The sequence below is a fragment of the Lethenteron reissneri genome, chromosome 31, assembly GCF_015708825.2.
Source record: "Lethenteron reissneri isolate LAM-NWPU_2019-01 chromosome 31, ASM1570882v1, whole genome shotgun sequence".
Taxonomy (NCBI): Eukaryota; Metazoa; Chordata; class Hyperoartia; order Petromyzontiformes; family Petromyzontidae; genus Lethenteron; species Lethenteron reissneri.
This window is the reverse complement of record NC_083809.1, coordinates 8,286,553-8,313,374: the sequence shown is the minus strand read 5'-3', so window position 1 is coordinate 8,313,374 and position 26,822 is coordinate 8,286,553. Positions and strand designations below refer to the sequence as shown.

Here is a 26,822-nt window from a genome sequence, read left to right as displayed (position 1 = left end):
TAAATAATAATAGCCGCATTGTCAAAAGCTCGTTCACCAGGTGATGATGACATTTGTTTGGCTGTGTAAAGGTGTTGTAGGGGGTCTATTAATGACCTCACATTTCGCCAGAATATTGCTTTGACGCGACCCCCCCCCCCCTTCCCATAAAACATCATACGAATCAGATTTCATGAAGTTGACTATTTTATAACGAAGAAAATATCAAAGCCCTTTCTTTACCTTTGCTTGAATGGCAATTTTTAATTAATCGACGTATAAAAACATTTCTTATTCATGGAATACTTTGGTTTCCATTCACAGGCTATTGCTGCTGCAAAATTGGAAAAGTCTCGCTGCTAGCGTGACATTTTTTTATTATCACAGCACTGACGAAGACAGCACCCACCAAAAACGGATTTGAAACTCACTGCAAAGTTTCCATCAGCACATTAATGCCGCGTGGTTGGCACATTTAAAAAAAGAAATCCACAACAAACAAGAAGAGAGACAATCTCATTTAAAATTATTCACGTGCGCATGTCGAGTTGGTGTATCCCGAAGGAAAGCAACGGTTGACCTGACAACAACTCGGATAATTCGTACGAGTGATCAAAGCGTAGGATTATCTAACAAAATATATTTTTTTTTCTCACGGGAGCCTCTACCAAGTCTGAAGACATTTCCAGGAAAGACCTGCTTACGACGTGTGACCAATTCCCTTTTGGGGAGTTTTTCTTTTTTTGACACGATGAAAGAAAACGAAGCGCACGGTCGAACACCATCCACGCATTCGATAAGACGACACCGCTGGCACAGAATTTCGCAGCCGTGCTGCTTAGCTCTCGGATTGCAACACGCGTTGTTTGGCATGATGTCCGATCCAGGAACCGAGCAAAACAAACATCGGACATCGTCCCGCAAGGCTCTGCAAGCAGGGGGCGAGCGCGCTGCCGCTCAGCCACGCCGGTCGCGAAAACGCTCGTTAACGACACGGCCAAACATATCGGAGCAGGACCCTCGTGAAAAGAGATTCATGAGACTCGGTGGGTCTTTGCTCGGTATAAAAACAAATAAAAGGGCGATTTAAAGCTTTCGTGACTGCAGGGATTGATTTTCTTGGTTCTTTCGGTAAAGTCACGTAGAATGAAAATAATAAAATAATGTTTTTTTTTATTTCCATTCTACGTGACTTTACCGAAAGAACCAAGAATATAAAAGGGCATTTTCTTTTTATTTCTGGCCGTGCCGGTTCAGTTTCACTGACAGCGTTAGAACTCCGAGCCACTGCATTGTAGCAGATATAAATAAATATCTTAACAATAGAGAAAATGTGCTGGGCTTGGCAACATCCACAGTATGGATAAATAAACAACACCACACACACACAATTTCCAACCGAGCCACATTCAAACACGCCCGTCTATCTCAGTCCCTTGTCCGAGCGCAGCTGTTTGTCATTTTAAATTGCGCCCCGTGCAGGCGCTGGTAATTGATGGCCATGAGAAACTGTTGCCAGGATGTTTTACCCCCCACCACCACCACCAGGCAGCTCAGCGGATCAGCAAGACCACACTGCACGCCAACTCCAAATGAGCATGAGGCCAACAACACCGCCGCCGCTGCTAAGCTAGCGTTGTATCAACGTTAATGATTCTCACGAGCAGACGAATTGGACATTGGGTGAGAGGGGTGGGTGGGTTGGTTGGTAGCAGAACATTTTTTGTATGTTTGTTGTTGCCGCTGGTAAATATGCTGTATGATTTTAGATTTGAAGTTTTCGTAACTGCAAAGATCCATACTCTTTGGTTCTTTCGGTAAAGTCACGTAGGTGAAAAAATAAAATAAAAATAAAATAAAAAATAGAAATAACTAAATTAATCACGAAGTTTCGAATGCAACACAAGCAATCATCATCAGGTGTGTTGTATGATATTCGGTCGGCAGTGTTGTGTGTTGGGGGTGAGGTGTGGGTACTTCCATGTCTTGCTTGCGAAGGCGTCTGGCCAGCATGGGCCGAGTTGGCTGTATCTCAGGAGGCGAAATGCTGTTAGAGAGTTTGGCTCCTGCTGCCACCACTGGGCTTAGGCGCCACCAAAAAGGAAGATAAGCGCTGTTCCAATGTCCGTTCGAGCAGGGGAGAAACTTTGCATTTGTAATACTCTAATTATCCACCCCTTGCATGCGTGATGTGTTTTCTGTGGGCCAGCCAAGAGCCCAATCACCCATTAATGGAATTGGCAGGACCCTTCTCGACAAAAAAAAAAACTGTGTCTTAAGCATTGTGAGGCTTTCCTGGTTAAATAAAATGGTATTTCTAGGGTGACATGCACTGGTTTAAGCCCACTGCACGATGAACCTCTTGAACCGAGTTCTATTCTCGGGCCAGGCTAGCATCACGAGTGATATCTAAACCCCCCCCCCCCCACCATCCACCGCTCCCCCGAGCCGTTCTAATCGTCGTGGTAAAAGCATACTCAAGCAACCTTCCTAACCGATAAATGGCATCGGGAGGACTTCATCCAGTCGTCGAATGACAAAGGGCTGTGAATTATAGTATTGGAATACCATAATAGGTTTGAGCACGTCAACTGCGGAGATGGAGCGATACACTCAGCTCCCTGCGCACGCCCTATAGGGTGGGATACGGCGCAAAACTGCAAGGGATGGCGACTGCTTGGGGAATCCTTCGTCCAGCAGTGAATTGATCATGGCTCATGATGACGAAAAATGCGTTACCGACACTGTCCAAGCAGGTGCTGGGCACGTGCGGATTCGCTGTGCGTTCTCAGTCTTTCACTCGGGGTGGGGGGGGGGGGCAAATCAAAATACTAAATACATGTCATGGAGACCCCCCTCCTGAATTTATTTCTGGGTCTCAGCGAGGCTTCTCGGGCAAAGGGAGCAAGATTACAAGATGACATTGGAGGGCAAACGTTAAGATTGTGGCAGGGCAAGGCGATGCAACGGAGGCAAGAGAAAGTTGGGTCTTCACAAAAACCACATGCGACCGAATGCACATTTATTCTGTTCCGTCTGTTTGGCTCTCTCTCTCTCTCTCTCCTCATTCTCTCCCCTTTCATTCTCTCTCCACCGCCACTTTCACTCTCTCTAGCTCTCCATCCACGCGTTTTTTTTTTAGGCCGAGTGAGCACATTTTCCACACACACACACATTTCCGGGGGTGATAGTGCGTGAAACGGCTATTTGAAATACGAGTCTGCGAGTGTAAAACAGCCCCAGTGCTGACTGGCACAGCTCAGGGGTGATGTAATTACGCGCACTAAGCCTCCCCCTTGCCTTGCGGGGCGCGGTGCTGGTGGTAACATAGCGTAAATAAACGAAATAAACAGCACCGGTGGATGGCGAGTGCGATGTCTTGAGGGGGAAGAGATTAATAGGGACGCAATGGACTTCTGTTTCACAGCCTTGTACACCGCCAAATGCCGTTGGCGAGCACACCCATCAAGGGCCCGGCACGGAACGAGTGGATGGCGTGTCCAGACGCAACTCCACCTTTGTATCCGCCAGTGATGATGCTTACTCCCGTGTGTTTATTAATCGCTTGCTTGCTTTTGTTGAGCTTCGTTGAAATTGGTTGGCCAATAGGAAAATTCCATTGAAGGTGTTTTTGTGTAAGCAGCCACCGACATTCATTTAAGGCCAAGTCAACCTAGGGGTTACATACCTAGGTGTAACGATGCATCGAATCAAACGATTAATGCACGGACGATACGTGCCTAGAATATTGTGTGAGATCTAAAAAAAATAACCCGTAAAAACAAAGTTTTTCACTATAAATCCTTTATATGTGTGGCATCGGTTTTATTTTATTATTCATTTCTGTTTTTCTTCAGTAAGAGTTTCATTTTTATCACATTGGTATTTTAAATTAAATATTTAAAAAAATTCCTAAAAAGTGGGAAATTTTGGAGAAAAAAAATTTCACGAAAACAAATTGTCACGCACAACGAGTCTGTGTGCAAAATGTCAGCTCGATTGGATCACGGGAAGTGGGTTAAAAAACGACCGAAAGATTTGCACGGTCGTAAGCGCGCAAGCAAGCAAGCAAGTGAACTTAATGTAAAGGATTTTTTTTTAAAATGTCAATGGTGATAGCCGGGCGGTGGTGGCGGCCATGTTGCACGTGGCTGCAGTAACCCCCCAGCACTGTGGAGGCAGCAGCGGCAGCAACGGCGAGTGTTGGTGGATCACCGCACGGATGTTGCTGAAACTCCACTCCCGTGGGCGGGCATCGAGGTTGCGCCGTAGCCAGGCTCACCAGGAGAAGGCAGTACGGCAAGGAGACTAATCGCCATGTGTTTCCCATCTGTACGGGGATAGAGCGTTGCCCCCTCGCACCGCGTGGGTTTTCTCCGGGTGCTCTGGTTTCCTCCCACGTGTGAAATAAATTCTAGATTTGAAGCTTTCGTGACTGCAAAGATTCATACTCTTTGGGTTTTTTCGGTAAAGTCACGTAGGTACAAAATCAACCACTTAAGCGGTTGTGCTTTCGCTACGTTGTCCCCACCTGGAGAAGGACGCTTGTGTTGCGCCTGAAACGTCGTGATGGAATTTAGTTGTTTTCAATTATTTTATTAAATTTTTTACCTACATGACTTTACCGAAAAAAACCCAAAGAGTATGTAAAATAAAGTTCATCACTAAATCGGCTGAAAAACATCGAACCCCCCAATAAAGGACCCTCCTGGGAAAAAAAAGTCCTAACTACTGTGAGGCTCTCCTGGATAAATAAGTAAACGAGTGTGTTTTGATAAACATTATTACATAATTAATTAACGTGTTGCCACTGCAGCCACGCGTGTTGCGCTGCATTGCAACGCAGTGTTTGAGAGGGGAGGAATTTTTTTTACCATTCAATTGAGGTTTTGCCACCTGTCCATGTTTGACCCCGGACGGTAAAAGATGTGTCGCCCGTGCTCGGGTGGCAACAGGAATGGATTTGTACGCAGATCTGGTACCGGTGCGGCTGTGTTGAACTTTATTACGCGAGACTGCAGCACAGCTGTTATAGATCGAGGCGGCTTGAGATTTACGTCTGGGTTCGGTTCTGAAGTGTGGCAACAGTACATGAATCGTGACCTCAAGAGTGGGGTAGGGGTAGGGTCGTTGCTTGGCTAACTTGCAACAGTACATCAAAGTGACACGAATGCAGTTCCCACCTCGTACAGAGACACACATTCCAGGTATAGCGTCCATAGGTTATTGGTGCAAGTGCTGTTATAGCGAGTAAGCGCCTCTATGAAGGCTGGCACGGCACACGAGGGGTTGTGTGGCCAAACAATGGCACCAAACCGTCTTCGTCTCCCGAGTGGCGATGTTTACACACCGCACCAGGTAGTGCATTCGAGGCCGATTTGACCGAGGGGAGGCCTAGGCCCGGTTCAGGTAAATCGTCAACTGGTATTTGGCGGCCATGAGCGGGAATCGAACTCGGGATGGCCGGGTTCGCAGCGCAGCGCGCTATCGACCAACGCCGTTTGCTCCCCGCGCACCAAAAAAACCACATGCGCACGAAGGAGAGAGCGCGAGAGAGAGGGGGGGGGGAAATCTACTACCCCCAAAATAAGAAACAGCAGCAGATGGGAGGGCGAGATTGATGGCGCTCGTGTTTCACTCGCGGGCACACCGGCCATGAATCACGACCGGGATCGGGAGACAAAACAGATCCCGGGGAAGAGTAAAGCGAGTGATGGAGGGGCAGCGCGAGCAATCACTTAGAGTGCACGCGAAAGGCGCCACGCGCTGGGTGCCGTCTCAGAAAAACGTCCCGGCAATGGGCCACCCTGGGCCAACGGCCGGGCCAGCAGTGTTTAACGCGCCTATCCACTTGGCCATTGAACTATCCATCTATCCATCCATTCATCCACCTACCCACAGGGCCAAAATGGTAAATAAGGGGGGGGCGTGGGAGCGGGGAGAGGCCCCGGCCCGGGCCAACAACGGACAACGCTAATGTTCAAGCAGAAAGCAGCGGAGTCAGCTGGGACCACGAGGCAGCGATGATATATGTCGGCTGGCAAGTGCAGACTTCCCTCTTTGCCTTCTTCAGTTGTCGGTATCACCCGATGATGACACACGTCCCGGTTCTCGCCCCCGCAGACCCCCCAAGCGTTTTGAAATCTCATCATGCAAATAAACAGATGCAAGGTTGTAATTTAATTTTGTATATATATATGAACATTACATCCCAGTTGCCCTATCTGGTGACATATCAAAGTTGGGTTTAATCAATTCTGGATCCTCCTACAGATAGCAGAGAAAAATGCCCCCCCCCCCCCCCGCATCCCCCCCCCCCCAACCCCGTCCCAATACCCCCACCCCTCTCATACAAAGCAACCCCTGAGTGAAATCAGAGGCATTCACATGACATCCTTCAAGGGCCTCTTCTACTACAGACCAATATGTTTTTTTTTATTCCAGTTGTGAATAGAAGCGAATGGTCCAGTCCTGTTTCCGTCTACCGGTTAAACCCTCCACTCGATTTATGTACACAACCAGAATCCGTTATCCTGTGTGGTGTTAAGCAATGGTCAACGATGACCAGGCCAATACACTCAAATGCGGGTCTGCTGGCTACGGGTTCATCCCTATTGTTGAAACGGCTATTTTACCTCTGCTCTTTTTAGGAGTCGTTTTTAGTACTACCTGGGTAGGCTTAGGAAATGAGCATGTCCTCTGGATAAGATGTTACAGATAGTAGGATGCACCCCAATCTTGTACCCGGTTTCCAATAAGCCTACACAAACCTAGTGACACACATGCACGCACACTTGCTGGACTATAGGATGCACCCCCACAATGCTTTAAATAAAGGGGGGGGGGGAAATGAGGCCTATAACACAGAGCATACGGTAATCTTAAGATGATTCGAAGAACTGCAGTGATTCAGGGTCACAATGTAGTTGCGTTATTAATGTCTTGTTTATGTGATCTCATTTATTATTGGCGCAACTGCACAGTAATACCAAGGCATCATTTGAATCTTATTTTTATGAATCATAAATAATCAATTATTTCAGATGCAATTCAATGTTAGCATTTCGAGTGTAAGATTACATTTGAATCTATGAACTGATGCATTGTCAAGTGTGTGATTAAATATGGAATACTTCAAGATGTGTTTTTCAACCTCGAAACCAGAGACCAGATTTCAAATCACATGCACTCAAGCCCCCACTCTTGGAATATGACATTTGGGCTGTTTAACGAACGCACAAAGGGCAAGTCTCACGAATGACATCACCTGATCTTTAACGCCCATTTCTCAGAGCAAGTTTAGAGAAATATTAATCTGGCCAGGTGGCTCGGTCGTAGAGCAAGCGGGCTCACAATCAGCAGGTTCCGAGTTCTAATCCTGGTTTGGCGTTGACTCAGCCCATCATTCATCCCGGGGCTGGGGGATTTAACAAATATATACCAACTTGTAGGAAAGTAAAAAGTGGTTCTCCTATGGATGGACTCACCACTGTCCAGAGATGTGGAAATTCCATCACTGGCTCAGGGCTGCATACAGGATCCAAGCACCGATGCCTTAATGTTCATTGAAGCAGGAAATCACAAACCGTGGGTGGATGTGACTTGAATCAAACATTCAACTGCACGTCGGAGGGTTCAGTGGGGTCGACGTTCTACAGCTCAATGGCTGAAGCTCTGACCTCCGAGTCACCGTAGTAGGCTTCGCCCGACCATGCCCGCTTTAAAATCCCGCGCTGCTAATTTCAGCCAGAATGCCGCGGACAAATTGTAATATATATAAAAGGCCGGGAACGTTAGTCAAATGTTACGCCGCGTCCAATTCTGAGAGAGTGTGGCGCCCTTTCCTTCGAGCCATTTGGAAGCGCGCAGGCACGTGGGGTCACGTGGGGTCACGCTCTCCGGTATAGTTCGCTCTCGGCACACCTTGACGCGGTCGAATCACCGCAAGCAGAGGCTGCGCGCGATTCCCCGTGGAAGGATTTCGCAAGAAGCGAGTCCCAAGACAAGCAGAAACCGCGGGGCTACTTTGGAAAAGCAATTACACAAATGAAGAGGAAATATGAATGTTCAGGTGCTGCTGATGAAACCACATCAATTGGCATTTTGCACGTCACCTGACAACTTCATGTGGTTGGCGCTGTCGGACGGTGAAGGGTCGTTATCAAACATTGACACAATAGCTACACGATCGAAACCAAAACAACCCAATTATGAATCACAATATTAATTTGGTAATGTTTGCATACATGTATACAACTCTTTAAAAAAAATTGCAAAAATGTAAGCAACAGCAGCCCACAAAGCATGAAAAGGTCATATCCTGTCGATTTTTGGTTTTCCAAATGAAGCCAGCGTATTGGCTCCTGCTCAATGTTTGATGTCGTCTAAACAACAACAAAACCACGGTGCAAACAAGGGGCCAGAGGAGACGTCAGCGATCCCTAAACAGAAGTCCGCCCAAACGAGCTCCTCGCTCACACACACACGGACACACGGCCGCGAGATGAATTTAAACTGCGTTTAACTGCCGCGATAAAATGGACTCCCAGCGCAAACAAAGCACCGTACAGTTACATCGTACTGCTTTACGATACACCAAGAGCATTTTGTTCGTATCGTTTATTGTCAAAGTACCACGGTGAGGCCATCCAAACATCCGAGCGGCTAGTTTATTCGTGTGCCCGGCTGAAGTGAATGATGGGTTCCATCCGACACACACACAAAAGAAAAAGACCGCACGTTTAAGCGCCGTCTCGGGTCTGCTGCCATGCTGCTTGCACTGATGCAATGCTCAGCTCTCTCTGTTTCTACAGCTTTAATAAAGATATAAACCCGTTGATGGCATTAACTAACACTCACCACGTGTTAATTACACTGCCTGACAATGAGAGAATACCGAAACAGGCCGGCATTTCAAGCCACGGTTCTTCTTCAGAGCGGAGCAGTGTTCTTCGTTGCAAGGCCCCAGGGCCACTCGTGGCCTTTAATGCGGCCCCCGACAATACACGCATGTGAAAAGACCCCAACGTGCTGTCAAACCCCAATGGGCTTCAATTGTGTGACGGCCATCGCACGGACGATGTCTTATCGACGATTGTGGTCTGAAGAACACCGAGAGAGAAGGTGCAACGATTTGACTGGCTCACCAGTCGGTGATTGCACTCTACCGCCATGAAGCCCCTCGAGATGAACTGGTAAATGTTTTAAAAAGTTGATCAATTAATGAGCAGCTATAACATTGATGCGAGCAGGCACCACATTTCGTATAAATTGTAATAAAGTAAAGCAAAAATGTACATGTAAATTTATTTAAATGGAAAATATATATTTTTTATTCAATGTTCAATGGCATCATGGGGAAAAAAGTAGTTTCCATTGGAGGAGATATTATTATTAATTGGAAGTGACTAAATTGTATTTTATTTGTGATGTTGTACGGTGGCGTCCACTATCTAGGATAGACCATAGGGGGCGTGTAGTTTCCCATAAAGATTCAACTTCCTGTGGCCCCCATTGCAGGATTTATATTCTACACCAGAGGCCAAATTAACAAGCATATCTAGTACAGTAAAAGTCCTCTTATCCTCGGCTCATTAATCCGCAATGCCTATTATCGACAGGGTCAAGGCAATCTAGATTGGTGGGTCACCGGTTCTATGGATTTGCTCTCCGTAGTTTTCAGTCCCTTCCGTGAAGAATAAGGACGGGGAGAATCGGGGGAGACGTTGTGTAAAACAAAATAGAGAACAGGTACGTCAGTGAGAATTGTTTTATTATGTTTTATTTTTATTATTTTATTACTTCCCTTCTACGTGACTTTACCGAAAGAACCAAGAAGAAGGTACGTTTTCTTGTTCAGAGATATTTTTTAATGGGTGTGAAAAAATTCTGCGACACGTTGTCCCTGCTATCTGCAACGTTTCTTTGGTTCGCATCCTCGACGCCGCGATGTGGAGCGTACGTGCAAGGTTCTATGAATGCTACTGTGTGACGCGTAGATCTGGAAGTCTCAAGTTTATGTTGTTTAAGCAGGTGAGAAAGCAAAGAGATCAAGATAGGACACAATTTGCGAGAGTAACCTGGGTCAACAAAATAACGAAAGCAATCTTGCAAGAACTAATGCATTTCCATATTCCATCAAGGTCTTTAAGATATTCTGATCTCCAACTGCTCAGCACTCCCAGGTCGAGGTTGTGCTCTTTTGGCGATGGGTGCTTTTGTTAGGGTGGCACCCAGGCTATGGAACGCCTTGCCACCTGAAATCAGAAAATCAGAGTCGGTATATATATTTGTCTGCTTCGAAAACTAATCTCTTTAAACTGGCCTTTCCTCTTTAGTTTGGTCGGTTGTCCTGGTTCTGGTTTCGTTTCCTGATTTCCATGCATTGTGTATTAGGATCCGATGATGGAATATGCATCACAAATTTGAATTATTATTCATAACGTACATATACTATTCGAAAGCAAATAGAAATTAGAGCAAAAAAAACATCTTACAAAAGAAATTTAAAATGTGCACAAACAAATAAATACAAAAATTTAATACATTTCATGAAATAAAAGTTTTGCTCAGACCAATTACTTAAAAAAAACATTCGTATTAAAATTAAGTTACAGAAACGTCAACATAAAGGAATGCTGACGAGTGCACGGGCATGCGGAAAAAAAAACAACAACAGGGATAGGAGATATGAAATGTATGAAATGAGCCAACGTCTGGATGGGATTAATAACATTTACTTCATGACGATTCACCCAACTCCTCAAAAGTCAATTTTTTTTTCATCACCAACTGGCTGGTGACTGGCCTGCTTCTCCAAGCGCGATATTTTTTTTGTTTTTTTACCTGGCCTGAACGGGAGAAGTACGGGCCCAACCCTGCCTGCCCGGTTGACTAACGACCACACGGGGCCCCGTAGCAGGAGTTTCGCGTCGGCCCAGGGGCAGGCGGGCGGTGGTGGTGGTGGGGGTAGGTGGAGAACATGGGAATCGCTCGATGAAAAAAAAAATCACTCCGTCAGCTTGACGCAGTCACAGACAATCGCCCATCAAATTCGGGTTAACGGGGAAAGGGGGGTGGTGGTTTTGATAGAAAGGTATAAATAATAATAATAAAATAAAGTACAATAAATGACATAAGAGTGAAGAGTAGAATGGATGTGGCAGGTGCGAGAGAGAAATGGGCTTTCCCGGCCAAATGGGGACACGTAATGATGTATTTACGCCTTAATGGGCGTCACGGCTCAGATCGCCGGGCTTCCCACGTGGTACACTCCCCACGTGGTACGCTCCCCAGCTTCTCGCCAACGTGTCGCCTCGCTACAGTTGCCACCCGTCCTGGTGTTCCCAGGATGTTGTCCTCTCTCTCTCTCTTTTTTATTCCAAAGATTTTCTCACGTTTCGCTCGATTATACACTGGTCAACACGTTTTTTCTGGCATAAGGTATTCCAACGGTCGTGAGGTAATTTTGGGGTGCTGATTCCAAATCTGGCATCAGTTTTTGTCTATCACATCAGGTTGTTGAGATATAAAATATTGCATTTTCAATAAAAACTGCAGAAGAAAAATATTAAATAAATGTGGATATCTACATTAAATTATATTATAAACACACTATCCTAAAAATGCAGCACCATATTTTAACACTAAAGCAGTCACTGACTCGCAACAACTTGCAATCATATGTGACAGAGTTAATTTCGGTTAAAATCAATGAAAATGGGGTATGCCGATAACATAAAAATGAGATGTGATAGAGCAAATCTGAGATCAGATTTGGAATCAGCACCCTGAAATTAGTCTAAAACAGCTGCAAAAGTCCAGGCCAGAATTTTTTTTTTGTTGACCAGTGTTATAAGACGCTCCGGAAAGTAAGGCGCACCCTCTGGGTGTCACATAAAGTTACCTATTTTTTCACTCGCGCACAGACACCCCCACTAGATTATAGCACAACTGCATGGATTGAGGAAAATGCGAATCCTTTCATTTGTTGACCTTATGAATACAAAAGCTTTTGAAATCTGTACATTTTAAAGGACGCTGAATAATAATACAGTAATACAGAGCTTTGTTAACTTTTTGAGGGAGTGCCACTGCCAGTGAATAGGAAACTGCCAAAGCCCACAACGCGGCATGAGAATCGAATACGCACGAGACCAGGACTTTGGATAACCGCACACTCTGTGATAACATTGACGGCGCGATCGTGGAAAAGCTGCCGGCGTTACATGTAGGTGTGCTGCGGTGTGACCGCGTAGATCTGGAAGGTTTCGAGTTCATTTTGGTTTTGTTGCAGCAGGCGAGAGGTCAAAGATAGCCAAGTTTTAGCGCGGTGCTTGACTGAAACATGAACACACGCGAACCAAGGTGTAGGTAGCGTGCGTATTTTGGACTAATTAGGGACAAAGAGGAGTAGCACGAAGCACAAACAAGTAACGACGTAACAGTTCCACCACATGAAGGTGAGCCTCAGGCCCACGTTCACACGGGCCGCATCGTAGATATGAACCTTATGGCGGTCCGTGATGCAGTCATGTTTAGTCTGTTGATGGTCGGCGATGCGGCAATCGACTCATCTCGACGAGCTCTACACGATGCACTATTCAAAGTTAAATTTTTCGATAACGGGTTTTTGATGCTGATGTTCGGCGTTTCCACATCGCGGAGTGGCACTGATTTCGGTTGATTGGTACCCCAGTCGTGGAGTTAAGTACACCCCGAGAAAAAAATAGTGTCCCAGAAATAAAATATTTAATTGCCTCGGCCATTTTTTATTATCTGGTACCCTGCGGTACCGCCATAGGGCTCATATGAACAAACGTTGCTGAACAACTCGGCCGCCATGCAAAAGAAGATGCTATCCAGGCCGTTGGTCTACCTCACCGCATCGTCCTCCCAGCGTCGATAACATGGCAATCACTTTGTGTGTGATATCGACAGCGGTTTTGATAGAATGACCACTTCCGTGTAATAAATGTGGAGCTGAGTGTAGATTGACGACGACACGATCCTTACCGGGTGTGAGCAGGATGACGGAGGTGACGATGAGGGAGCAGACGATGATGATGACGAGCAGAGCGATGGCGATGCCCTTCCAGTTCCTCTGTGGGGCCTCCCCCTCATCCACCTCCTGGGAGAACGACATCAGCATATTCGTTATTGACACAAACATCATCATCATCACAAAATAGCATCACATATCTGACCATCGTATATCTTGGTGCTCCCCCCCTCCCCAGCTCTCCACAAGAAGCAATACCGCTTTCAGTGTCCTCAAAAGTTTGTTTTTGGAGCTAAAAAGAACACTTCAAAGAACTTCATGCGTGGTAGTGTCACAAGTATCGTGAACTCTTGTCAGAGGGCAGACGTCCCGATTCCACACAGCAATGGCAGACCATGAATAATGCCAGACCACTGATGGTCATCTGGCACCGTCTCGCCGTGTTTCCATGGCCATTAGGCACCAGACGCAAGCCGTACCCAGACCGTTCTTCATACAGCCGGCATGGCTTCGACTCATCATACTCGATCCCTGCTCCTCCCTCCCTTCCTAACCTTCCACCCCCCAAACTAATAATAACAATACATATTCTTAGGATTTTTTCGGTAAAGTCACGTAGGTAAAAAATAAAAAAAACCTAAGAATGTGAATCCTTGCAGTCACGAAAGCTTCAAATCTAGAAATAACAATACAACCAATATTAATTTCATGAAGCACCGATTCACAATAAAATATCTGCAAGCATTGCACATAAATAAATAAATAAACAACGCTGGAGAGAAGCAATAAGAATTTTGAAATTCCTAACGAGGTTTAACGCTCTGCTTGGGTCATTCTACTCAATCACCATTCGCGCACAGATCATCATGCGCATAAGAAACACCAGAGAGGGCTTGGTGGTTGCCAGTACATGGCAATGCGCTTCGTCGATTGACGTTTCGTTCTGGAATTGTGGTTCTATCCCACTGTATTCTTGACTCTTTTATTTTGTAGGCACACGTAATGCATTTAACAGGCCTAACTCTGCTGTATGTATGTGGAACTTCTTTTGCACCCAAACTTAGCCAACCGTGTTAATCGGATGTGCGGGCGAAGGACAACAAACTCAACAAAACATTATGCTGATGAGACCCAGAAGGTGAAAATCAGCCCAGTGTGTTGGCTTAAATGCTGCTTAATAATAATGGTCTGGAGAGCAAAGTGGGTGATAATACAAAACATTTTTTGTTATTTACATTTGGAGACAGAATTTTGCTTAACATTTTATTTAACCACCGGAACTGTCTGGCCAACTCTATTTTAAATAAACCCTTTCACTAACCCCTCCCCCCCAACCCCAATCCTCTTTTACATACCCATTAAAAAAAAGGCGTTCAACCAACCCTGTAAAATCTCAGCAACAAGCTCGTTAAATAAGGAAGCGCACGATCTGTAACGCCGGGGCAAGCGCGTTTGTTGGAACGTAGCACGCGTCGGAAATGTGAATTTGGAAGAAGAAGAAAAAAACATCTTCCACTGTTTGATTGACGTTTCAAGCCGCGAAAAAGGGGGCTCGGTGCCCTCAGAGTAAACAAAAAGCCACGGCTGGGGGGAGAGCAACCTCCTGCTAACAGCAGAGCCCTGCCGGCAAAAATCTCAGCGTGCAATAACATCTCGGCATCTCTCACGGGCAACCAGGACAAATCTCTGCCTGCAATTGCAGCAATGACAGCGGCTGTTGTGCACTACTCAGGACCCTGGAGAGAGAGGGGGAGAGAGAGGGAGGGAGTGAGGAGAGACCGGCACACGTAATAGGGGTTACGGAAATTGACGGCGTGATAAATATTTCCTGCTGAAATATTCACGCGTTTAATGGGCTACAACTCAAAAATGGCACCGGGGGGGGGGGGGGGGGGAATATCAATGTTTACGAAAAGGCAATACATCCAAAAATATGACTGCTCTACATCAACTGTTTTGAATAGATTAATAGTAAAGTGTGCTGACCAGCGCTGGAATTGGATGAAATGCTCGCGCAAAGCGGTGTGCGCTTGACAAACGTTAAATGCTCGCACGACGGCTTTTCATTTTTTTCTCCTGCGCCCTTACATTTAATGGGCAGGCTACTTCGGGAACCATTACCATCATCGACCGTAAGTGGTTCCTGAACTAGCCTTGCGGTAAAAAATATATATTTAATCCGAGGAACACGCAGCATCTATCAGATGAAAGGGGGTGGGGGAAGATTTCCAGATGTCATCCTTCAATGGAAGGCTACTGGATCAGATTGAATAATTGCAGACAGTACTTTTTTACTTTCATTTTACCAGGTAAGGTCCACTGAGCTCTACAGCTCTTTCTCAGACGCGACCTGGCCACAAAGATAGCTCAACGGAGTGTGCTATCACGTGGAAATGTATAGCAATCAAATACTATAAAAGCATGATGTTGATTCGAAATGTGGAGGGTAAAACCGGAGGACCCGGGAGACAAATCCACGCGACCACGGGGAGAGAGACACGCAAAACTCTAAATATATACTGGCGTCAGGGTCAGGATCGAACCCACAACCTCCTGTATACCAGACGAGGTAGTTAACATTAAAGGAGCAGGAAAGAGTTGTTAGAATGTGGGCTTGTTCACGCAATATATGGCCAGAAAATTAAACGCCTCCATCACAGAATGAATCCACGACCATTTTTCGCTTAAAAAGTGAGAGAAAGGTCGACTTCAAAGAGTGTAATCCTATTAAGCCTCCAATTAGGTGGACATGAATTAGGTGGACATAAATTGTTCACAAAACTCATTGGGAACGGAACAAGGAACATTTAGAGGGCAACCAACCAAATGAACAAGCAAGGTTTTTGCAAAAGTTTCTCTACCATCAATCACACTGTCAACCAGATTTGAGAAGTCTATTAAAGCGACGTAATCACGGTTTGAATATTGTACGAAAAAAAATCCTCAAATGTCAACCCGATTTTGACACCATCAAGTGATGACATAGAGAATCATTTGAGAAACGTCGCAGCATGAAGCTTCACGCCAAGTGAGAGACTGGTGCGCGGAGGGAGCCATGACAGAATAAATTATGTAATATATTATTATTATTAGTGACAGGTGTGTAACAAAGCGTTGATTTATCATACAATCTATTTTTTTTATTCATGATGGGTACGTGAAATTGCGTGTGAGAAATCATTATTATTTAGAATTGCATTATGCTGTATGGGGAGGAGTGGTAGTGCTGTGATTCGAGCACTGCAACATGAACCTGGAAACCCGAGTTCGATTCCTTTCCATGGCTAACATCAGTGGCGATTATGATCGCCTTCTCCACTGCAGACCAAACCCGCACAGATGTATCAGTCAACATGAGGTCCAAGATCAGAACTGCGCAGTAAATTACTGCACAGTAATGAAACTCCAACACGGCAACAGCGGTACAAAGGATCTCGCTTCAAATCAATTCCTGCCACACAAAAACAACAGATGCCAGCCATCTTCTTGGTTCTTTCGGTAAAGTCACGTAGAAGGTAAATAATACAAATAAAACATAATAAAATAATTCTCACGACGTTTCGGCCACGACGCAAGCAGCCGTCCTCAGGGGGGCTAGAATAACGGTCTATTTTTAAAATGTGTCAAACGCACTTTAATATATTGAAGACACGATCTCGTGTGAATGAGAAACGTCGCAGAAATGAGCCTCTCAGGTGAACTCCAACCGGGGTTCATTGCGAACTTCTCCTCTAATCACCCAGAGGCCACCACCCCCCTCGGCTTCACCCTCCTCGCCCCCCCCCCCCTTCAGCGAGCGTGATATTGGGCTGAGTTGTTCGTGACTCGTGCCTCGCTGCTGTAATTTCTCTCCACGTCTCTCAATTGTGTGACGAGCGGGGGGGGGGGGGGTAAATTTGAGCTGAGTTTGGCACGGTCCATTGCTTAATTTCTTAATTTCCTGATCAAATTAAACCCTGCACCTGTTCTCAAATAATACCACGGTTCCTCCGCTAATTATTTCACTCACAGCGCATGCTGCAGCGCTGATGAATTAGCGTCTGAATGAATGAAGCGTCTGAATGAATGGCGCTGTCTCCCCGACAGACGCTGGTCTTCACCTGAGGACGGCTGCTTGCGTTGTGGCCGAAACGTCGTGAGAATTATTTTATTATGTTTTATTTTTATTATTTTATTATTTCCCTTCTACGTGACTTTACCGAAAGAACCAAGAAGATGAATCCCTGCAGTCACGAAAGCTTTACATCGAAAGATGCCAGCCAATTCTCGGACTGAGAGAATGCACGGCAGATTAAGAACGCGTGGCGGTGTGAGGTGGTCTAAAGAACACGACGGATACGCCGCTGCATTGGATGGGTGGGGAGCGGCTTTGTTGGTCATGGTGGACACGCGTGGCGTTCTCATTGGTGTGGTTACACTCGAAGTTGATATTAAAACGAGTTCCAGTTGTTACGAGGCCCTACTGAACGAGTTGACTTCAGTGGACGAGTCACTGAGGTGCTGTAGAGAGAAGTGGATGCCACTTGTACTGTATGTATAATATATAAACAATCTAGTTGATGTGCGGAAGACTTTGTTTAAGCTCCGCGTTTGACGGACAGCATTTTTAGGACGCTTTCCATCACAAAAATTCGAGGTATTTTTTTTGTCAGTCAACTCCGGGATTTGATTTGTTCAATTACGTTCAGGATTAAAGTATGAAATCCGAACCCAACATATTCCAACTCTTTTCCTGGAAGCCCTTGCCTTATATTTTTGCCCAATTCTCCTTTTTCTAGAATTTCTGTCTGTGAGAAGAAATGGTAATTCGCAGGTAGCCCGCCGCACACCATAGATGAAGACGTAAATCACGCTGCACAGAAAGGTAAGACACATAGCTGCTGTACTGTCTCCGAGGTTATTTCTGTTTCGTCTTCAGTACAGCGAGGAACGCACACATCCTTTTCGACGCAAGCGTCCGTCCCTTCCACCAGCCAACAAAAAATGTTTAAAAAATATATATTTGATCAAAGCATGAACCGGCGTTATCTTAGGCATGTGATGCGTCTAACAGGCCTAAACTCTGCTGTATGTATGCATGTTGTACGACGGGCCTCCCCCACCCCCAATACCTCCCCCCGACTCCTGGGTGCCCCCTCCCCCCCTCTAGCACGTCACAACACCCAACAACAACAACCGCCGTTCACCACCAAGTGGCGGTGACATGTTCGTGGCACTTTGAGGCCACGTGGAAGTGTCGAAGGCCCGCTGGCAGGAGGTCACGGAACAAACCCAGGTTCCAGGGGTTGCGGGTTAACCGACTGGGACGTCGTGAGTAGCTCCCATCTTCTGGTATTCTGAGATATTGTTTCCGTGATTTTTCCAGTAAAAAAAATGAAGTGTTCTTGTAAATGCAGCCAACACGTTTTATTTGCAGCGCTGGGATTTTTCCCCAAATCAACTGAGCCAACTTTGAATACGTCGTGATTGTGTGTGCACTCATTAGTGACTCGGCTAATGCCTTCGTTTCTCTACAGTTGAACGTGCACGCATGGCTGAAACCCGGGGTCAAACCGAGGATCAGAGTGGTGCCAGATCAGCTGTCTGTTCTTTGACACACTCGGCTATCGAAGAATAATAACCACCCAAGGAAATCCTGAATACCGAGTCTAAAAAATGTAGTTTGGTAATTCCATTCCAGCGTTTTGAAACGTGGACGCTAAAGTTTGACACGGGAGGGTTTAATTGGTAAAAAAAAAAAACTCAGACACATACGGGCTGAAGTCGGCAGGTTTCTAACGAATTAATAATATAATACACACCGCGGATTATATTCATTTCGCTTATCAAGCCGAAACGTGAGAACACCTTTCACACGGATGTTTCAAATGCCACAGCTTTCATATCGACGTTCATAAATCAAGTGGCTGCGCTATAAATATAGTAAACAGTCTGTTCCTGGCATGGGCACATTTTGTAATGTGGTACTTGTGCGAGAACCAATTATCCTGTAGTCCTTCCCAGGGAAATGTGCCTGCTACTACCCATAGCCAAAATTGGTAGGTTTCATGCGGTGGGGTAAAGTGTAGGCACCTCCCACCGCTTCCAAGATATCTGGCCAGCGTGGACACCAAAGCATCCTCTGGAAGGGCCTCTCCGGAGTTCCGAATGGAGTCCCCTTTCACGAGCAAGTTGTGCGAGCGAGCACTTGCACGGCAGCTGGAGGGGACTACTGAGGGAGTGGCAGCAGTAAGCAGGACACACGCCGGAAAGGCCGTCCGCAAAGGAGAAGGAGCGATGAAATCCGCTCGCGTGCAAGAGCTACGCAAATTTTAGCGGCTGGGGAGACCAGCCGGCAGTGGCTCGATCATGGCCTTAGGTTGTCAAATCTCATTTGCAGAGACTCATTCCTCTGCCTTTTCGAAAGTGTCAAAACATATTTGAATTTAATTTAGCTAAACTATAGCTATGGGGGCTAGAATAACGGTCTATTTTTAAAATGTGTCAAACGCACTTTAATATATTGAAGACACGATCTCGTGTGAATGAGAAACGTCGCAGAAATGAGCCTCTCAGGTGAACTCCAACCGGGGTTCATTGCGAACTTCTCCTCTAATCACCCAGAGGCCACCACCCCCCTCGGCTTCACCCTCCTCGCCCCCCCCCCCCCCTTCAGCGAGCGTGATATTGGGCTGAGTTGTTCGTGACTCGTGCCTCGCTGCTGTAATTTCTCCCCACGTCTCTCAATTGTGTGACGAGCGGGGGGGGGGGGTGTAAATTTGAGCTGGATTTGGTTGGATTTGGTACGTTCCATTGCTTAATTTCTTAATTTCCTGATCAAATTAAACCCTGCACCTGTTCTCAAATAATACCACGGTTCCTCCGCTAATTATTTCACTCACAGCGCATGCTGCAGCGCTGATGAATTGGCGACCTGCATGGACTCTTCATTCTTTCATCTCCTGGCAACCCCAGACCCTGCTGCTCTTCCTGTGCCACTTCACCATCCCCCCATCATTGCGGCACGTGGTCCAACCCCAAACACCCCGTCTTGAGAATTAACCCCTGCCCCCCCCCCCCCCCCCACCACCACACACACAGAATATCCCGCGCACCACTCTCACCTGGGAGCAATTTTAAGATTGCACATTTCGGCTTTAGTTGCACCACGTGACCTGTTACAGGTGGCTAATCTATTCAACAGTCAAGGGGCCGAGGGTGGGAGGGTGGCGGGAGTGCAAGTGCAGAGAATGACTCTGCACGTACACTCCCGCATGCTGCACCAGTGCAGTTCGATTACCAGCCACGGCTGACATCAGTGGCGAGCGATATGGAAAGCAGTCCTGAGACGCCCTCTCTCCCCAATACACAGCAACCGGTGTGCATTATGGTCCGATGACCCTGGTACACGGGGAAGCCTTCATCCAGCCGTGGATTGACAAGGGACACTCAAGTAATATTCACAGTAGAGGCCTCCTATGAGTATGGATTCAGGTTGGAAGATGGATGTGTAGATGAGAATCGCGTAGAAGCAACGCGGCCTGCTAGGGAGCTTTTGAAGATGTGTATTTCTCCGGTATAAATACATATTGTGATGCTGTATGTGGTATCATGGAATCAATTCTAGATTTGAAGTTTTCGTGACTGCAAGGATTCATACTCTTTGTTCTTTTCGGTAAAGTCACGTAGGTTAAAATATTATAATAAATTAAATCACGACGTTTCGGGCGCAACACAAGCGTCCTTCAACAGGTGGGGACAATTTATCGAAAGCACACACAACTTAGCGAAAGCACACACACTTAAGCGGTGTGCTTTTGCTAAGTTGTCCCCACCTGAAGAAGGACGCTTGTGTTGTGCCCGAAACGTCGTGATTTAATTTATTTAAAAAATTTTACCTACGTGACTTTACCGAAAAAACCCAAAGAGTATCATGGTCTTAGGTTTTTTCGGTAAAGTCACGTAGGTAATTTTTTTTAATTTAAATTAATAAAAGTATTAAGTGATACAGCAATCGTACTGTGACGGTTCCACCTGAAGACGGAAGCTTGTGTTGCCTCCGAAACGTCGTGATTTTTATTTTATTTTACTTTTATTAATTTTAATTTTTTACCTACGTGACTTTACCGAAAAAACCTAAGAATATGAATCCTTGCAGTCACGAAAGCTTCAAATCTAGAGTATCATGGTATCACCTTCATGGACCTATCCCTGGCAGGACGCGAGGCTCTTGCTGGTTGCAATAATTCTGCAAATGGAGTCTCCTTGTCCCGTCACGTAACTCCGATAGGCAGAGCTGATAAAACCATGCGTGCCAGTATCTCCACCGCCTACCTCCACCATCCTCGCCCATTGCCCCGCAGCAGAAGGTGGCCCATGTATTACAGAAACAGTGCCATCGGATTCCGCCAGTCTAAAGACAGATTCTGATGACAAACGTATTCAAATTGGTGCATGCGCTTGGCCATTCTTAAGCCCAACTACTTAACTCCTGAGACGTGCCAAGATAATTGGACAAAAAGCAATTTTTTGTGTCTTGGAGATAATAGAGTAATGAGTGAACGAATGAATGTGTTATCTTGTAGCCACATATAATAGACATTTCGTCGGCGCCGTGCAGTAAAAGTTGATGGGCAAAGCGCAGCTCCCGCAAGTGTCTATCTCACGTCACTGCTGGCAGAAAGGGCCGCCACTAGAAGGGCCTCTAGACAGCGCCCCCCCCCCCCCCCCCCCCCAGAAGGGCATTTGGCCGATTTTTTGTTTCCACTCCGGGCAGTTGAGAGTACCCACACGTGAACCCACAACACCTGACCTGCTGATCCACTAACTGTGGCTATAGCATGGGGCCGTCCATAAATGACGTCACGCGATTTTGGACGATTTTTGACCCCCCCCCCCCCCCCCATCGTCGCACGGCGTCCCAAAAGGTCATACCCCCCTCAAATATGACGTCACAACGCTCTGCCCCCCCCCCCAAATAAAACATGCTTCAAATCGCTTTAAACTATTGTAGTTGAAGTGCGTATTTAATGTGGCGCTGCACTCTGATGTTGTAAGAGAAAACATTTATTAAAACGTCTATTTATTTAAGAAGAACTGTTGTCTATATTTATTTAAAGTTGCGCATTTTGATGTGAAGTCACATTTCTCAAACCCTCCCCCCCTCGTCACACATCGTCACAAATGTCTGACCCCCCCCCCCTCCAGGTTCGTGACGTCATTAATGGACGGCCCCTATGGACACGTCTGGGTGGACAGAGGCAATGCGGGTGGGCAGGGGATTTAAAAACTTGCAGCTTTGTTTCAACTTGGATTGCAAAGTCCAACGTGCGTTACCCAACGGCAGCATTACATAGCAGTGCCTAAGAGAGAAGATAAAATAAACCCAAATAGATTTCACTCGTATATGCACTCATCGAAAGTCAACAATTATACTGCTGAGTTGTACAAAGATCATTTCCAAAAATAAATGTTTGGCTGAGAGATAATGAATGAATTACTGAATAAATGAATGTCTTATCTCTCAACTGAATACAAAACATTAGATATTTGGTAGTACCGTACAGAACAGGGGAAGCCGCCACAGTGGTGTAATGCAAGCCAGAGGTCGCCGGTTCGATTCAATGACCCATTTGTACCCAGCGATACAAATGAGGTCGCGCCGCAATGTGTTGTTGATCGGCAGATTGCGCGGGTGTTCCCACCGCTCCCACGACGCCCAGCCAGCGTGGAAGAGTAGGCCAAACATCCTCTCGGCGGGGGCTCTCCGTGGAAGCTCCCCTTTGAGTGAAGGCCATTCCTCCCAGCAGTGGCGTGAGCGACCTATTGCAAATCTGTACCCGAATGCAGGGCGGTTACGTGTACAGTAAAACCTTGGATTGCGAGTAACTTGGCCTGCGAGTGTTTTGCAAGACGAGCAAAATGTTTAGGTAAATATTAATTTGATAAACGAGCGAGGTCTTGCAATACGAGTAATACGTATACGCTTTGTCTGCTGAGCGTCACGTGATCACAACTGATATACGAGTGCTTTGATATACGAGTGCTTTGGATTACAAACACGTTTCCGGAACGAATTATGCTCGCAATCCAATGTTTTACTGTATTAAAAAAAAGAAAACCCATGCCAGTGATGCAAAGGGCAACGCAAACTTCGCGCTTTAACAGGATGCTTCCTTTGCGATGAATGACGGCCAAACTTGGCTGGACGATTTGCGAGCGCGTCTCCTCGGCCGCAGTCGGCGGAGTTTCTCTCGAGAAGGAAGCTTCCTGGAGGACCATCGCGCACGTGCGCAGGTTCCACTCGGCACGCTCATGGCCGCGTCACGCGGAACGACGCAAGGAGCAACAATCGCGCGCGAACGTTTCCCCTAAATTGTCCTCGCCGCGGGTACGTTTTTGAATCCTCGAATTGCCATTTTTTGGCAATTTTCTCACGGGTTTTGTTATTAAAGTTCCGATGCGTTGCCTTAATTTGCGCCGCGCGTCATAATCACCGCCGTAATGGCGCCGTGAAGATTTACACTCTTTGGAGCATTAATGTGGAATCTCTTAAAACATTCTGCGACGTTTCATTTGCCTTCTTTATTTCTCCCTCTCTCTCCCTCGTGCCTTCATTTCCTTTCGCCCTATTACGCGATATTAACTGCGTTTCCAAGTTAGCCCCGCCCCCCTCCGCCTCCAAACTCATTACTCACCCCACAGTGAAAACAACGAAATCTATGGGGTCAGTGCCCCTCCCAAGCGAACAACAAATGTCTCACCCACGCAAAACCCCAATTCACAATCAGAATATGTATTTACACTTGAGGAATCCGATGAGCCACAGAGCTATTTTTTTTACAGATGTCCAGAAATGTTTCACTGATGTCCCATTAGGTGGCACATCGTACCTGTACATTAGCAGAGACGACCTGGTATGCATGAACACACCGTACACTTGGCTCTCTGCAGTTTATTGTAGTTATTATTAGATAGGGCCCTTTGTTAATCCACTGCTGGATGAAGGCCTGGTCACATCGTGTCGGTCAATAGGAGGGGGAAGGGGGTGTTTGACCATACTTCACCCCGCTCATCGGTGTGGGTCGGTGAAGTGCGGGAAGGGGCCATCTATTTAGTAGGTACGCATGGAGGGGGAGGGGGGGTTAACCCAAATGCGTACGCTTGCGTATTGGGGGTCTACTGACAATGTGCGTACGCATAGGAAACGGGGGAGGGAGTGAAGCCTCGATAAAAATAATGCTTAAACACGTTAATATCATTAATCCTTGATCGTTTCTGCGTGGATTAAATATCGGCAGTTCTATAGGATTCGGGGGGTGGGGGTGCGTCAGGCGTACGTACGCAGGTGGGGGGTAGGGTGTGTGAAAAGTACGCGTCCGTACAGGGAGGTGGGGAGGGGTCAAGTTTTGACAGATGTTTGCGTACCTACTAAATTGATGGCCCCGAAGAGCCAAGACCGCTCGCCACTGATGTTAGGCGTGGCCGGGAATCCAGTTTCGGGTTGCCAGGTGGGTGGTTGCAATGTGCTAACTGGTGCGTCCCCCATTGCAGCTATACAGTTAATTACCACTTGCCCAAAATCTAAGCGTAGTTGGGGGAATTGTACTTGATTGAGCAGCAAGGCCATCGACGATGAGATTGTGCATTCAAATCCAAACTAAGTTTAGCTCCAAACGTATTATCCATCATTATCATCATCGTGTTGGGCCTAGACCACGAACGAGTGTTTGACAAGTTGGGGGAGCGCGGAGTACACGGAGAAACCCCACCGTGCATATACCACGCACGTAAGAGGGGAAATCTCACACCTAAAGCTCTGCACAGATGGATTCAGGAATCCATTGCTGCACTAACTTATCCTGGGCCCCGTCGCGGCCACTAGCCTGCAACGTCTGGGAATTCCCAAGACACGTCTCCGTATCTAATTGCTAAACCAGGCTTCCGAAGATCCAACGGATGGAGGCACATTTTTATTGGGTACAAAATTCGGTCGTAAGAATATGCACTCGACTCGGCAATTGTGTTGTATACACCGTGCCCTTTTCGATTGTTATCGCCGCCTTGTTACTCCGCTATAGTGGTTCTCAACCTTTACTGCAGCCTTGCAGCCCTTTGGTTCTCATTCGTTGAAAAAAATGTACGTCAATAAATACATCGGTTTGATGAAACAAAGTAGTTGTACTCAAGGGCCGTCCATAAATGACGTCACGCACCTACAGTGAGGGAAAAAAGTATTTGATCCCCTGCTGATTTTGTACGTTTTCCCACTGACAAAGAAATGATGAGTCTATAATTTTAATGGAAGGTTTATTTGAACAGTGAGAGACAGAATTACAACAACAAAATCCAGAAAAACGCATATCAAAAATGTTATAAATTGATTTGCATTTTTATGAGGGAAATAAGTATTTGACCCCCTCTCAATCAGAAAGATTTCTGGCTCCCAGGTGTCTTTTATACAGGTAACGAGCTAAGATTAGGAGCACACTCTTAAAGGGAGTGCTCCTAATCTCAGCTTGTTACCTGTATAAAAGACACCTGCTCACAGAAGCAATCAATCAATCAGATTCCAAACTCTCCACCATGGCCAAGACTAAAGAGCTCTCCAAGGATGTCAGGGACAAGATTGTAGACATACACGAGGCTGGAATGGGCTACAAGACCATCGCCAAGCAGCTTTGTGAGAAGGTGACAACAGTTGGTGCGATTATTCGCAAATGGAAGAAACACAAACGAACTGTCAATCTCCCTCAGCCTGGGGCTCCATGCAAGATCTCACCTCGTGGAGTTGCAATGATCATGAGAACGGTGAGGAATCAGCCCAGAACTACACGGGAGGATCTTGTCAATGATCTAAAGGCAGCTGGGACCATAGTCACCAAGAAAACAGTTGGTAACACACTACACCGTGAAGGACTGAAATCCTGCAGCACCCGCAAGGTCCCCCTGCTCAAGAAAGCACATATACATGCCCGTCTGAAGTTTGCCAATGAACATCTGAATGATTCAGAGGACAACTGGGTGAAAGTGTTGTAGTCAGATGAGACCAAAATGGAGCTCTTTGGCATCAACTCAACTCGCCGTGTTTGTAGAAGGAGGAATGCTGCCTATGACCCCAAGAACACCATCCCCACCGTCAAACATGAAGGTGGAAACATTATGCTTTGGGGGTGATTTTCTTTTAAGGGGACAGGACAACTTGACCACATCAAAGGGACGATGGACGGGGGCCATGTACCGTCAAATCTTGGGTGAGAACCTCCTTCCCTCAGCCAGAGCATTTAAAATGGGTCGTGGATGGGTATTCCAGTATGACAATGACCCAAAACACACGGCCAAGGCGACAAAGGAGTGGCTCAAAAAGAAGCACATTAAGGTCCTGGAGTGGCCTAGCCAGTCTCCAGACCTTAATCCCATAGAAAATCTGTGGAGGGAGCTGAAGGTTCGAGTTGCCAAACGTCAGCCTCGAAACCTTAATGACTTGGAGAAGATCTGCAAAGAGGAGTGGGACAAAATCCCTCCTGAGATGTGTGCAAACCTGGTGGCCAACTACAAGAAACGTCTGACATCTGTGATTGCCAACAAGGGTTTTGCCACCAATTACTAAGTCATGTTTTGCAGAGGGGTCAAATACTTTTTTCCCTCAATAAAATGCAAATCAATTTATAACATTTTTGACATGCGTTTTTCTGGATTGTTTTGTTGTTATTCTGTCTCTCGCTGTTCAAATAAACCTACCATTAAAATTATAGACTGATAATTTATTTGTCAGTGGGCAAACGTACAAAATCAGCAGGGGATCAAATACTTTTTTCCCTCACTGTAGGGGGGGGTCAGACATTTGTGACGATGTGTGACGAGG

At 46.3% G+C, this 26,822-nt stretch overlaps 1 protein-coding gene across 1 annotated transcript in view; it reads right to left on the bottom strand.

Moving 5' to 3' along the window:
• The window catches only part of LOC133349755 (inactive dipeptidyl peptidase 10-like), a 541,620-nt gene that overhangs the window by 393,650 nt on the left and 121,148 nt on the right, over positions 1-26,822 (bottom strand). The window contains exon 2 of the mRNA XM_061563474.1: positions 12,994-13,108. Within this exon, the coding sequence (XP_061419458.1) occupies positions 12,994-13,108 (115 nt within the window). The remainder of the gene's footprint in view (positions 1-12,993; positions 13,109-26,822) is intronic.